General features: G+C 46.2%; 1 protein-coding gene across 10 annotated transcripts in view; it reads right to left on the minus strand.

The window, feature by feature from the left end:
• Positions 1 to 7136, minus strand: part of BPTF (bromodomain PHD finger transcription factor) — a 158799-nt gene extending 151663 nt beyond the window's left edge. For 8 of the 10 annotated variants that reach the window (XM_030827051.1, XM_030827056.1, XM_030827052.1 and 5 more), the window contains exon 1: positions 6325 to 7136. In XM_030827051.1, coding sequence (XP_030682911.1) covers positions 6325 to 6934 — 610 coding nt within the window. In that variant the 5' untranslated portion in view covers positions 6935 to 7136. The remainder of the gene's footprint in view (positions 1 to 6324) is intronic. The other 2 variants (XM_030827059.1, XM_030827054.1) reach the window with 1 other exon arrangement.
• Positions 7137 to 15729: the final 8593 nt, after the last annotated feature.

Consider the following 15729-nt stretch of genomic DNA (forward strand, 5'->3'; position numbering starts at 1 on the left):
AATTAGGTAGTGTTAATGGTTGCACAACTCTGTCAATATACTAAAAAAAACCACTAAATTGTATACTTTACAAGGGTACATTTTACAGTATGTTAATTATATCTCCATAAAGCTGTTACCTTTTAAAAACTGAATTTTCATAAATATTGCTTGAAAATCATTCAGCAATTCAGAAGATATCCAATAAATGTTAGCTATTAGTCGCTATTTTTAAAATGTGACAATCACAAAATAATATTTGAATATAACTTACTATCTAGAAAAACATAAAAATTTTAGATATATACCAGCAGACAAAACAATTAAAACATTATAATTATATTTAACTATGGGCATTTTAATTATTTCTATATGGTCACCTTCGATCTTTTAAAGTGCATTTTGATGTATAAGTGTTTTGTTTTTTTTTTTTAAATTAAGAAACATGCTGCCTTCTGAGGCTTATCATTTTAAAAAACCAAAAGCATGAAAAAAATTAGAGGCCGGGTACGGCAGCTCACACCTGTAATCCCAGCACTTTGGGAGGCTGAGGCGGGCAGATCACAAGGTCAGGAGTTTGAGACCAGCCTGGCCAATATGGTGAAACCCTGTCTCTACTAAAAATACAAAAATTAGATGGGCATGGTGGCAGGCGCCTGCAGTCCCAGCTACTCGGGAGGCTGAGGCAGGAGAATCGCTTGAAGCCGGGAGGTGGAGGGTACAGTGAACCGAGATTATGCCACTGCACTCCAGCCTGGGTGACAGAGTGAGACTCTGTCTCATAAATAAATAAAATTAGAATAATCAGTGTCAGCATTAAGCCAGTGCTGACATCATAACCACTGTAAGCCTGTAAGCAGGCACTCAAAGAGAAGGAAGACCAAGGTACAAAACAGGACTCAGGGAAGATCTCCCAGGAAGAGGGATTCCAGCCTGGCGAAGGAGCAGGAAGGGAAAAGGGCATCAGCTAGGATTTGCTCCTGTGTCACCCAGATTACTACTTGCCCACCATGACTACCACTCTCTCACCCCCATGTCTCCACCATTAAAGGTCTTTAGTCAAAGGGAAGACACAGGGTCTTGAGGAGAGAGGAAAGGAGGACCTAACAGAAGAGACCAGAGTTCCTGGTCTTAACATCCCCAGTCCTGTGATAGGCATGCTTCAATACAAACTTCCAAACACGCCCATGGGTGAGCAGAATAGAAAAGCACGAACTGTGTGCAAGACTATTTATTAATGCATACCTAGGACACGCCTCTCTACTACTCACAAATCATATTGCCCAACTTTTTCATAACGCTTTTGGCTCTCATTTTGTTTAATTCTCATGTTTAACCTCTTGAGGTGCTGATATCTGAAAACAGGTATCATTAATTTCCCTTATAATCTTGACCTCCCCACTGTTACTGAAAGTGCTACCATTCTTAGGGAGGCATATGTAATGCATTCCTCTCTCTACACATCTATGTGTCAAGGCCTGAAGAACTCTAAAGTACCTCCTGGACTGATCTTCCATCCAGGGCTACAAAACCCACCAGCTATCTCGTCCTTGTCAATCCAACCTGCAGAAGAGAATCTAAGCTATACTTCGTGGCATCCCTCTGAAATCATACCCCACTCTTTCAAGATCTTCCGATCATCCCAATACCCAAAATTAAACAGATTTGAAATAGATTTGAAAGAGAGACAGCTTTAGGCCATTTCCCCAGTAATTCTCCCAATTTGGGAGAAAGAACTACACCAGTTGGTTCAACAGCATCTCTGTGATTTGATGTGGTTCTGTTTCATGTTTGTGCATGGTGCTGCTGGGAATACAGTATAACTCCTCGGGGTGTTCAGGAGTGAAAATGGGCTGAGGATCACGATCCAGCCCAATCCCTATTCTACAGAAGAGGGGGAAAGTACAGTTGCTATAGCCTGATCCTCTAGGTACTGCCCGACACGGCATACAAAGGAGCTTTGGTTTATTTCCTATTCACACACTCAGGCTTTTGCTAAACTGAGTTACTTCAGACTGCCCACACTTTACTATCAGTGCCTGCTGCTCCCTCCCGCTCCCTCTCCCTCCCTCCCTCCCTCAATCTGCCTGTCCTTACTCTCCACAAGCCCATCCAGGAAGTGTATGCCCACACCAATCCCCTTAAATGGGGTATATTATCTCGTCCTCCTTAAAATGCCCACTGCACTTCGTACCTCGCATGCAGCAATCAGAAATTATACTGAAAAGATATTAAGTTGACACTGATAGGAATAATATTGTCAAACCAGTGACAAATTCTGCTTGAATTTGAATCTATGATTCATTCATGGCATCTCTGCCACTGATCTCCAATGTGACAATCCTTAGAGGACATAAATCACTAACTCTCCCAGGGTAACACCAGGGTTTTTGTTTTATGAAGTTATCAGAGGTTCCAAGTTTTAAAATTCCAGGTAAGTCTTCTCAGAAGTCTCACACAAGACTGAGAGTGCAACACAAGAACCATTCTGTTTTAAACATAATTTCTTAAAATTAGCAAATGCTTAATTTCAAAGTTGTGTCAGAACCTTACCAAATGCCTATTGGAAACACTTCCTATACAATCCTTCTCAGTATATTGGCAATGTCATAAAACCTATAGGGTGAAGTAATTCTAAATTTAAAAAGTAAAAATGAATTAAAGCATTATTCAGCCATATGCCTTCAGCTTAAGCAAAACTAGGTGATTTTAATTTTATACTAAAAAGTTGCCATCCTTACATTTTTTCCATAAAAGGAAAACAATCTTCAATGAATAAACCTTTCATGACTTTGGTAATGTCAACTAATGTCTTTGCATTAAGTTACATTACCTACAAAATACTGAGTTATTTCTTGTATTTGGAGTGAGCTATTTCTTATGTTAGGAATGTCGCATGTCAGTACTTAAACCAACCCTGTAAACTATAAAAATTAATCAAATTACTATAAATTACCAATAAAGTAAATTCCTCTTTCAGCCTTCACAGTACAACAGGATTCAAACTCATCAATCATACTTCTTTATGTGTTATTCGGATATCTTAAACCAGTTCTAAAACTTTTTTTCTTCTATCTACACATTTACCTGACAGCCTTCCTCCAGGAAGTACAGACTATAAAACCAATGAAACTGGTACTTAGCCTAATCGACTCACTGTCATGCATTGTTACTCATTCGAGGCAAGTGGGCATGTTCTAAAAGTTTAGAACTCAAAATGTCACATGGGGGGTAGGGGGCGAGGGGAGGGAACTTAGAGGGCCGGTTGGTAAGTGCAGCAAGCCACCATGGCACACGTATACCTATACAACAAACCTGCACGTTCTGCACATGTATCCCGTTTTTTTTTTTTTAGAAGAGATAAGGAAAAAAAAGTCACATTCATTTTACCATAATCTTAAGAAAAAATGTGTTGCAAAAGGTAAAACATCCAAATTAACATGACAGCCAATAAACGAAAATGCCTGGCAAGCAATATGAAATAGCAACTCAAAAACAAAGTAACTCTTGCAATGAAACACGTCCACTGAAAAAAAAAACATTCACTGATCAAATTGTCCATCAAAACCCAATTAGAAAAAAAAAAAACAATTAGACCAATTTTTAGTTTCCTAAATCCAAAGTATTTAGGGGTTATGACACCCACTGTAGAATTATCAAAACTTCATCTATTACAAGTTCTCATCTACTAACAATAATTTATCCAACCAATCTTTGATGAGCGCCTGCTATGTGCAAAACACTATTACAGGAGCTGCAAGGGGAATAAGCTCAATACTTATCTCTAAGGAGTTAATAATTTCAAATAAGGATAAGACAAGTAGACACATGGTAGGCTACAAGTGTCATTAAGAAAAACAAAATGTCAGTCCAGGCACCGTAGCTCATGCCTGTAATCCCAACTCTTTGGGAGGCCGAGGCAGGCGGATCAACTGAGGTCAGGAGTTCAAGACCAGCCTGACCAATACGGAGAAACCCCATCTTTACTAAAAATACAAAATTAGCTGGGTGTGGTGGTGCATGCCTGTAATTCCAGCTACTCGGGAGGCTGAGGCAGGAGAACTGCTTGAACCCAGGAGGCGGAGACCGCAGTGAGCCAAGATTGTGCCATTGCACTCCAGCCTGGGCAGCAAGAGCAAAACTCCTTCTCAAAAAAAGAAAAACAAGATGTCACAAAAGTAAACACATTTTTCTTAAAGGACACCTAGCTACAAATTGTAATTTAAGTCAGCATATGCACACCCATCAATCTTAAATATTATTTGCTATGCCTTCAAATAGGACTTAAAGTTAGCTGAACTGCCCTGCCAAAATGTCTCAGCTCTTTTTAACCAGAAAAAACTTCCTCCAAGGGTGTATGCAATTCAGTCTCCATGTTTCAATTACCGGCTCTGGGTACAAAGAAGACCAACATGTGATTTCTTAAGGTAAAAATTATTACTATAAAAGACATACTAGGCTGGACGCGGTGGCTCACACCTGTAGTCCCAGCATTTTGGGAGGCTGATGTGGGCGGATCACGAGGTCAGGAGTTCGAGACCAGCCTGGCCAACATGGTGAAACCCCCATCTCTACTAAAAATACAAAAATTAGCCGGGTGTGCTGGTGGGCACCTGTAATCCCAGCTGCTCGGGAGGCTGAGGCAGGAGAATCGCTTGAGTCTGGAAGACGGAGGTTGCAGTGGGCCGAGATCAGGACACTGCACTCCAGCCTGGGCGACAGAGCAAGACTCCCTCTCAAAAAAAAAAAAAAAAAAAGTACTAAACTTAAGTTGGCAAGGATTTGCATGTAGTCCTTTCTACATATAAGACACAAATACCTGACACTTGATTCATTCCCTTCATTCACCAGACAGCCTGCCCCGGACAAGACTGGCAACGATTCTGACCATTGGGCAAAAGAAATTACCTGTTTTCAGTTATGTTAGGACATCTATGTGGGTTTACATTTGGCTTAATACTACGCTACTTCTCCAATAAGTATTTAAGCATTTATTAAAATCAGAAACTTTTCAAGTTAACCACTTCTACTACCCTAGTCTCTCTGAGAAAGACATGACACACCTTACTTCAAGGAAAAAAAAGGTCTTTTTTCCTCACAAATATTTTCTCATAAACTTTATTTTTTAAAGGCTTTTAAAACCAGATTCTAATTTAATTAATCTAGATTTGCAAAATTATAAAGGAAAAGTCTTGCCGGTTGTTGCTTTATGTTAATTTCACAATTTAGTAAATTGCAACTGTGTACAAAGCAGCCTTTTGCGAGGGGCCAGGGGTGTTTAACAAAATGCATCTCAGCACCAGCCTAGAGAAACTTTCTGTGAGAAAACAGAAGAGGGGTTACCATGGAGAAATTCATTACGGATTTCGGGAGGGCTTCTTCCTCAGAAATAGAGTGAAAAGAAAAAGTCGTTGTGTAATAAATCTGATACTGATGCTGCATGACTTAGAAGTTGTTCCAAAAGTTCATCTTCGGAATTATGTCTAGATGATCAACTACATATCTTCTGCAACAGGTGACACGAAACTGCATTTCCCAAGCAAGGCAAAGCGATCAAATGAGTTAAGACGCGCGTTCCTGCGGTTTTGTACTTTTATTTTTGATTTAACCAAAATAATTCTGAATCGGATGAATAACCAAATTTGGTTGGGTCTTGTTTGGCTTTCTGCTTTGCTTTTTAATCAGCCATTTAACAGCAACTGTTGCACGGGCCCATTAGCCCTCCAAGAATAAAAACAAACACACAAGACCAGATAAGGTTCCCCTACTAACCCAAATGATCCGTTTCCTTAACACAATTTTAAAACCACAGCTAGGGGTGTGAAAACGCATTTTTTTGTGTGTATTTGTGTGCCACAATCTGTCCAAATCCTTAATTCCCTTTTAAGTAACAGATATATAATAAAAATCCGAAAGAAACCACATTAGAAATGCAAAGAGGTTTGCAAAACAAGAGGCTTCTTTCATTTCAGAAAACCACACCAAAACAAGGGGAGAAAAATGAATGCAATGAATATGTGTTTGCCAAAGTTTCAATCCTGCCCGGTGGAGACACTGCACTGGCACAAATTTTGAAGAGGAAAAAGAGGGGGCTGGGGGGGGGAGAGAGAGTGAGCGAGTGTGGCCTGCAAACTGCAACAATGCAATCTCCATTTTGAACAATGCGCCTCTTTCCTCTTGTAAATCTAGTTTTTTGCCACTTGATGTGCCGTCGCATTTCCCCTCTGTTTGGGGGGGAGGCGGGGTTGGGGGAGATCGGAGCAGGATGCACAGCACACGAGTGAGCAAGGGGGGAGGGCAGAGGAGGTGGGGAAGGAGTCTGCAGCAACTGGGCTGGGTGGGTACCTGGAGTGCTGCTGTAGGTACTATGGCTCCTGAAGCTGCTTTCTGTGCAGTAACTGGCGTCGTCGTCGTCGTCGTCTTCCATCTCCTCCGGATAATCGGAGTCATCGTCGTCCTCCTCCATCTCATCCTCCTCGTTGTCCTCAGAATCCTGGGTCTCCTCGGCGTCGCCGTCCTCCTCCTCCTCCTCCTCGGAGACCATGTCCTCCTCTTCCTCCTCCTCCTCGCTCTCGTGGTCATCGTACACCACTTTGTTGACGGCCCTCCGGGCCGCGGTGGTCCGGGCCAGGTGGCCGCCGCCGCCCCCGCCCCCCGTCCTGCCGCCCCCGCCTCCTCGCCCCCCCCGGCCCGGGGCGCTGGTGCTGGGGGGGGCCGGCGGCGGCTTCCTCCGGCTACTGCTGCCCCCCCTGGGCGAGCTCAGCCGCGTCTTGGGCGCCACCTCAGCCTGGGCGGCGGCCCACCTGCCCCGGCTGCTGCCGCGGTGCCGCGAGCGGAGCCCCCCGATGGGTCCGGACGTGGGCGGCGGCGGCGGCGGCGGCGGCGGGGCCGGGGCGCAGCGCTCCGCAGCGGGAGCCGCGGGCTGCTTGGGCGGCCTGCCCCGCCGGCCCCTCATGTCGGAGCCGAGGCGGGGGGAGAAGGAAAGCGAAGGGGGAGGGGCGGGCGCAGGGGGGGCGGTGGGGAGCGCCGGGGCCGGGTGGGGAGGCCCGCGGGGCCGGGCGGGAGGGGCCCGGCCGACGGAAGCGGGTGGAGGGAGAAGGCTCAATCCGAATTGCTGGGGCCCCACTCCGGATCGCCTTCAGCCGCCATCTTGTTTCTTCCCTCTCGCTCGGTGACTGGGGGAACCGACAGCGGCCGCAGGCCCAGAGCGCGGTCACGTGAGCTGCGCCGCCGACGAGCCTGGGACGGAGCGAGGCGGCGCGGCGGCCGCTAGGGGGAGCGCGGGAGCGTCGAGTCGGGGGCAGGGAGCTCTGGGCGCCTGGGCTCCGCACAGCGCTGTGCGGCTGTACTCCGGGCGCAGGTGGCGCGGCTGAGAGGGGCGCGCAGCTCGCGAAATGCTCGGCGTCAAACGCCTTCGGCGACCAAAGTCTCCGCGGACCCCTGGCTGGAGCCCAAGGCCGGCTGGACCTCCTCCCCGCGTCTCCCCTTCCGCGGCTCGGAGAGGAAGGCAAGGGAGCCCCAAATATCATTCCCTTCCCGCCCCCTATGGAAACTGATGCTGAAAGAGCCAGCGAGAGAAAGAAAAAAAAAAGTCGCGGAGGGGGGCGGCCCAAGCGACCGAGGGCACCGGGCAGCGCCAGCGACTGAGGGAAATTAGTTGAGGGGACAGAGCGACAAGCCCCCCAAACTTAGGAAACTCCGAAGCTTGGAGCTGGAGTCCAGAAAATGACTCCAATGACAACTGCTCCGGATCTGTGCCAGGAGCCACGCCCCGGGCTGCCACGCCCGGAGGGAGGAGCGCCCTAAGACCTGTTGAGTGGAATCCCCACTGGGAAAGCTTCAGTAAACTCCAGAACGCAACTACTGCACGTTCCAATCTCCCGCCACCTTCCCAGTGCCCCAGCTAGGACCTCGATCACCTCAGCAAGAACTTACCTCTCCTTTGCAGTAGAAAAGTGGGAATCCTGCCTAAAACCTACTTCACGGTGTTAAATGTTTGTATTATCGGGAAATAACCTTAATTTATTGACCTGACAAGTCACTAGGTTTCAGCTTAGCCCAAAGGACGAATCATGATGACATTTCAGGCACCCTCAAACCTTATCACAGCGACTCAACCCTGAGTAGTTGAGGTCAGGTCTTCAGATAAGAGAAAGGTTTTATAAACATATTAATATTTATTGAGATAAGTGACAACCAAAAAGTAATTTAAAGAAAAATAGTTGGCCGGGCATGGTAGCTCACACCTGCAATCCCAGTCCTTTGAGAGGCCAAGGCCGGATGATAGCTTGAGGTCAGGAGTTCAAGACCAGCCTGGGCAACATAGCAGGACATAGTCTTTAGAAAAAATTTGAAAAATTAGCCGGGCATGGTGGTGTGCACCTGTGGTCCCAGCTAGCGAGAGGCTGAGGTGGGAGGATTGCTTGAGCCTGGGAGGTGGATGTTGCAGTGAGCCGTGATTGCACCACTGCACTCCAGCTTGGGTGACAGAGCAAGACCCTGTCTCAAAATTTTTTCAAAAAGATGCTGGGCGCGGTGGCTCATGCCTGTAATCCCAGCACTTTAGGAGGCTGAGGAGGGCAGATCACGAGGTCAGGAGTTCGAGACCAGCCTGGCCAATGTGGTGAAACCCCATCTCTACTAAAAATACGAAAGTTTTGTACTAAAAATACAAAAGTTAGCCAGGCGTGGTGGTGCATGCCTGCAGTCCCAACTACTCCAGAAGCTGAGGCAGAAGAATCGCTTGAGCCTGGGAGGTGGAGGTTGCAGAGAGCCAAGATCGCACCACTGCACTCCAGCCTGGCGACAGAGCAAGACTCCGTCTCAAAAAAATAAATAAATAAAAATAAATAAAAATATCTAACGGGATTCTGTATACCGAATGGCTTATTTCAATCTTGTTAGGAAAATGGAACACATATGTGAAATGAAAATTAAAATACCAGCACTAATTGCCAAAGAAATACATTCAATACAATTTGGTTGAACTCGAAGGATGACAAATGTGTATATGTCTCCAGGGACCAGGTAAGTAATGTAAGTCAATAAAGTAGGCAAGATGAAGACCTAGGCCGATGGAGGCGCCCATATTTTGTTTGAAGAGGGTGGCCAGGCACGGTGGCTCAGGCCTGTAATCCCAGCACTTTAGGAGGCCAGGTGGGCAGATCACTTGAGCCCAGGAGTTCGAGATTATCCTGGGCAACATGGTGAAATCCTGTCTACTAAAAATACAAAAATTAGCTGGGCATGGTGGCTCATGCGTGTAATCCCAACTACTTGGGATGCGGACAGGAGAATCGCTTAAACCCAGGAGGCAGAGGCTGCAGTGAGCCAAGATCGTGCCACTGGACTCCAGTCTGGGTGACACAGCAGGACTCTTGCTCAAAAAAAAAAAAAAAAAAAAAAAAAGTAGTGAGGAACTGAGAATTTTATTTGGAGACACAAAAATTGAAACCTTAAATATGCATATATTATCCCAGCGATCTTGGCTCACTGCAAACTACTAAGCTCAAGCAATCCACCCACCTCCCTCCCAAAGTGCTGGGATTACAGACCACAGCCACTGTGCCCAGCCACCCTCTTTAAACAAAATACGGGGCCAGGGCTGGGCATGGTGGCTCATGCCTGTAATCCCAGCACTTTGGGAGGCAGAGGCGGGCAGATCACTTGAGGGCAGAAGTTCGAGACCAGCCTGGTCAACACGGTGAAACCCTGTCTCTACTAAAAACTAGCCAGGTGTGGTGGGGCACCGGTAGTCCCAGCTATTTGTGAGACTGAGGCAGGAGAATCGCTTAACCTGGGAGGTGGAGGTTGTAGTGAGTGGAGATCACACCACTGCACTCCAGCCTGGGCGACAGAGCAAAAGTCTGTCTAAAAAAAAAAAGTGGGGGGCACTTCCATTGGCCAAGTCCTCATCTCGCCCTACTTTATTGACTTTCATTACTTACCTGGTTCCTGGAGGCATATACAGATTTGTCACCCGTGGTGCTCAACCAAATTATATTGAATACATTTATTTGGCAATTAGTGCTTGTATTTTTTCATTTCACATATGTGTTATATTTTCCTATCTAGATTGAAATAAGCCACCAGGTGCAGTGGCTCATTCCTGTAATCCCAGCACTTTGGAAGGACGAGGCGGGCGGATCACCTGAGGTCAGGAGTTCGAGATCAGCCTGACCAACATGGTGAAACCCCATCTCTACTAAAAATACAAAAATTAGCCGGGCATGGTGGCACTTGCCTGTAATCCCAGCTACTCTGGAGGCTGAGACAGGAGAATTGCTTGAACCTAGGAGGCGGAGGTTGCAGTGAGCCAAGATCACACCACCGTACTCCAGCCTGGGTGACAAAGTGAGACTCTGTCTCAAAAAAAGAAAAAAGAAATAATCCATTTGGCAGACCGAATCAGAATCCTGTTAGGTTTCTTTTCTTATCTTTCTTTTTAAATTTTGAGACAGGGTTTTGCTCTGTCACCCAGGCTAGAGTGCAGTGGTGCAATCGCAGCTCACTGCAACGTCCACCTCCCAGGCTCAAGCAATCCTCCCACCTCAGCCTCCCGGGCAGCTGGGACCACAGGTGCGCACCACCATGCCCAGCTAATTTTCAAATTTTCTTCTAGAGACAAGGTCCCACTATGTTGCACAAGCTGGTCTCGAACTCCTGGCCTCAAGCTATTCTCTGGCCTCGGTCTCTTAAAGGGCTGGGATTGAAGGTGTGAGCCACCATGCCCAGACAACTATTTTTCTTTAAATTACTTTTTGGTAGTCATTTATTTCAGTAAATATTAATATATGTTTATATTGCACTCCAGCGTGTGTGACAGAGCAGGACCCTGTCTCAGAACAAAGCCCTACAAATTGATAAAAATATAAGCAGTCTTGGCCCAGTGTGGTGGCTCACACCTGTAATCCCAACACTATGGGAGTCTAGTGGGTGGATCACCTGAGGTCAGGAGTTTGAGACCATTCTGGTCAACATAGTGAAACCCCCTGTCTCCACTAAAAATGCAAAAATTAGCTGGGTGTGGTGCTGTGCGCCTGCGATCCCAGCTACTAGGGAGGCAGGAGAATTGCTTGAACCCAGGAGTCGGAGGTTGCAGTGAGCCGAGATCATGCCACTGCACTCTAGCCTGGACGACACAGCAAGACTCCATCTCAAAAAAGAAAAAATAAATAAAAAATAGGCAGTTTGGATACAGCCCAGAGTCTACTAGTTTGCAATGTATATCCTACATAGTGTGTAAAATGCTATGTACTGCCAGGTGAGGTGGCTCACACCTGTAATCCCAGCACTTTGGAAGGCTGAGGTGAGAGGATCACTTGAGCCCAGTAGTTCGAGGCAACATAGCGAGATCCCTAGCTCTAAAATAAAATAAGAATGCTATGTATTATAGGGAATACAAAGATATTAGAAGTGGGAACACCCTTCAAAATTTATAATTGAATAGTAAAGGAAAATTTACAAAAAAATGTACAATAGATGGAATGAGAGGTGTTTTGCATAACTTTTTTTTTTTTTTTTCAAGAAATTGTCTTGCTCTGTCACCCAGGCTGGAGTGCAGTGGCGCGATCTTGGATCACTGCAACCTCCACCTGCCGGGCTCAAGCCATCTACCCACCTCAGCCTCCTAAGTAACTAGGACTGCAGGTGCCTGCCACCTTGCCCAGCTAATTTTTGTATTTTTTTTTTAGTAGAAACAGGGTTTCACCATGTTGGCCAGGCTGGGGTCTCGAACTCCCGACCACAAGTGATCTGCCCGCCTCAGCCTCCCAAAGTGCTAGAATTATAGGCATGAGCCACTGCGCCCAGCCTACGACATGTCTTCTTGGGGAAGGGAGCGCTACTGGACATTTTTTGGCTAAGTGGAACAAATACGCAGTTCCTGACAAGCTGCACAGGTATGTGGTCACCTGGCTTTCAATCTTTGCTGGGGCCCAGGAGCAAAGTAAGACCAGTTTCCAGAAAGAATATTTATTAGCCAAAGAGCAAGGCTTTGATCCAAAACCCTAAGCACAACCATAGGATGCTCCTTTCCAGGGTTTTCATGTGCCCTTCATACAGCACCCCAGTATGTGGTTGTCCAGAGAGTGCTGTTGGATACACTGGGTCATGAGGACCAATTAGCAGAAGTCCTTGCACCACAGCCTGGACCTGCTGAAGAATCTTCTCTTGCTCTGCCTTGTGGCTCAATGTTAGCAAGGCTTCAGGTCACTCTGAAATGGGTTAAGGTAGCACAAACAAATGTGGTATATATAGTCGTCGTCTTCTTCTTCTTCTTCTTCTTCTTCTTCTTCTTCTTCTTCTTCTTCTTCTTCTTCTTCTTCTTCTTCTCCTCCTCCTCCTCCTCCTCCTCCTTCTTCCTCTTCCTCTTCCTCTTCCTCTTCTTCTTCTTCTTCTTCTTCTTCTTCTTCTTCTTCTTCTTCTTCTTCTTCTTCTTCTTCTCCTTCTTCTTCTTCTTCTCTTCCTCCTTCTTCTTCTTCTCCTCCTTCTCCTTCTCCTTCTTCTTCTGACGGAGTCTCACTCTGTCACATAGGCTAGAGTGCAGTGGCGTAACCTCGGCTCGCTGCAACCCCTGCCATCTGAGTTCAAGTGATTCTCCTGCCTCAGCCTCCTAAGTAGCTGGGATTCCAGGCACACAGCTAATTTTTGTATCTTTAGTAGAGACGGGGTTTTACCATGTTGGCCAGACTGGTCTTGAACTGCTGACCTCAGGTGATCCACCTGCCTCAGCCTCCCAAAGAGCTGGGATTACAGGCATGAGCCACCATGCCCGGCCTTGTATATCTAGTCTTCTAAATCCAAAGACAGCCACCAAGCATCCAGTACTGTCAAAAGAAATCACCCCACCCACAGTCCTTCACTTCTTTTTTTTTTTTTTTTTGGAGATTGACTTTTGCTCTTGTTGCCCAGGCTGGAGTGCAATGGCGAGATCTCGGCTCACCACAACCTCTGCCTCCCGGGTTCACGCGATTCTCCTGCCTCAGCCTCCAGAGAACTTCATTACATCTGTTATATGTCCCTTAGCTATGGCCAGTCTTCAAGACTTGCCTTGAAGTCCAAGTGGCATGGGTGATTTTGTTAAAATCTTCTGCCACCTATTGCAAACACTGTGCTCCAAACAACGTCAATTTGGCTGTCAGAGTCTCATGCTATAATGCTAGATACATATTTTCTACCATCGGCTGCAGAAGACTAGAGTGAGAGTTACAGACCACTCCCGTTCCATTTCCCTGAGCATCTACAGCCTACCACCACTCTGGTACCAATTTCTTTATCGGTTCTTTTTTTTTTTTTTTTTTTTTTTTTTGAGACGGAGTCTTGCTCTGTCACCCAGGCTGGAGTGCAGTGGTGCAGTCTCAGCTCACTGCAACCTCCACCTCCTGGGTTCAAGCGATTCTCCTGCCTCAGCCTCCCAAGTAGCTAGGATTACAGGTGTAAGTCACCACTCCCGGCTAATTTTTTTTGTATTTTTAGTAAAGACGGGGTTTCACCATGTTAGCCAGGCTGGTCTCAAACTCCTGACCTCGTGATTCACTCACCTCAGCCTCCCAAAGTGTTGGGATTACAGGCGTGAGCCACCGCGCCCAGCAAATGTGAGCCTTTTATGGCACTTGTCTTTTTTTTTTTTTTGAGATGGAGTCTGGCTCTGATGCCCAGGCTAGAGTGCATTGGCATGATCTCAGCTCACTGTAACCTCTGCATCCCGAGTCAAGTGGTTCTCCTGCCTCAGCCTCCTGAGTAGCTGGGATTACAGGCACACGCCATCATGCCCGGCTAATTTTTGTGTTTTTAATAGAGTTGGGGTTTCACCATGTTGGCCAGGCTGGTCTCAAACTCCTGACCTCAGGTGACCCGCCCACCTCGGCCTCCCGAAGTGCTGAGATTACAGACGTGAGCCACCATGCCTGGCCCATCAGTTGAGCTCTTGATGGCAAGCAACAGAACCATTGCCTACTTCAAGCTCACAGAATCTCTGATAGTGTCCAAGAATGAGGCTCTGAGACTTTGCAGCCAACAAGTGTCCAAAATCAGGCTATAGAATTGGACCAGTGAGGACAGCATGGTGGCAGCTGCCTGGCAGAAAGCCCAATTTGTCCCGGTAACGCATCAATCCTGGGCCACTGCTTCATAGCTGTTCTGGCTTCCAGCTAAAAGGCTGTGCTGGGTGTGCCTGAGTGCAGGGTCTAGCAGCAGGAGGGACCGTGATGGCAAGTGCCTGGCATCTTAGTTCCCATAGTGGGTTACAGGCTACATATAATGTGAAGGGTTCCTTAAACCTGGGAGAGCATTCAGATTGGATAGAATATGACAGGCTAGGTGTGGTGGCTCACACCTGTAATCCCAGCACTTTGGGTGGCTGAGGTGGGAAGAACACTTGAGTCCAGGAGTTTGAGGCTGCAGTGAGCTATGATTGTGCCACTACATTCCAGCAGTCTGAGCAACTAAGCAAGCCCTTGTCTCTAAAAAAACAAAAACAAAAACAAAAAAACAGCCACACAGAGAGAAACCAACCTGATTTGATTAAAACTTAGATGAGTTGGGTGATGTGTCACACATCTGCAGTTAAGGCTCAGAAAGTCAGAGGACAGGAACTGATTTATTGAAGGAAGTGATTAGCTCTGTGACGTCAGATAGGTCAATCGACCCTGACCGAGCCCCCGTTTGCTCACAAATCAGTTAGGGGGGCTGGGTTAGAACCAGACTTTCCAATACTTTCCACATTATAGCACCCAGTGAAAATTAGCAGAGGATATGGAATGTGGTTTAAAACATTTCTTTAAAAAATACAATTGTAATAAAAATAAAATATATAGCATTGGAGAAGATATTAAATATTGCATTTGTAATACTTTCCCCAAAAAAGCTCTCTTTTTTTAATGAGAAATTTGAACTTAAATACGTATACCTAACTTTTTATTCTCAGTTTTGCACTCTAAATAGCTCATGTAAGGTAAGTCCTGATTGAGTCTCTTTAACTAATCTGTTTCTTTTCATCTTTCTTTCTTTCTTTTTTTTTTTTTTTTAGAAATGGGATCTCACGGCCGGGCTCGGTGGTTCACACCTGTAGTCCTAGCACTTTGGGAGGCCGAGGTGGGGGGATCACAAGGTCAGGAGTTCAAGACCAGCCTGGCCAACATGGTGAAACCCCATCTCTACTAAAAAAAAAATACAAAAGTTAGCTGGGCGTGGTGGTGGCGCACTCATGTAATCCCAGCTGCTGGGGAGGCTGAGGCAGGAGACTGGCTTGAGCCCGGGAGGCGGAGGTTGCAGTGAGCCGAGATCACGCCATTTCACTCCAGCCTGGGTGACAGAGCAAGACTGTCTCAAAAAAAAAATAAGAAATAGGAAATGGGATCTCACTCTGTCACCCAGGCTGGAGTGAGTGATGTAGTCACACCTCTCTGCAGCCTCAAACTCCTGGGCTTAATGCATCCTCTCACCTCAGCTTCTCAAGTAGTAGGGATTGTAGGCTTGAGCCACCACCCCTGGTGCATGATCTTTTTAAATGACAAGAAACCATTTGCAACTGTATGTGCTAAAATAATTTAAGCCATCTTTTAAAACCAAACATTCACAACAGTGGAAATGATACTTAAATTATATTTAAAGCCCTTTTGTTTCTTTCATTGACAAATGTACTTAGAACTTAGAATATTCCTTCTGGATTTTAGATCCAATCAAATTTGCCATAGCAAGTATTTCAAAATCATAATGAGGTTCCAGTTGACAGAACACAAATGCATTATT

This window comes from Nomascus leucogenys, chromosome 14 (assembly GCF_006542625.1).
Source record: "Nomascus leucogenys isolate Asia chromosome 14, Asia_NLE_v1, whole genome shotgun sequence".
Taxonomy (NCBI): domain Eukaryota; kingdom Metazoa; phylum Chordata; class Mammalia; order Primates; family Hylobatidae; genus Nomascus; species Nomascus leucogenys.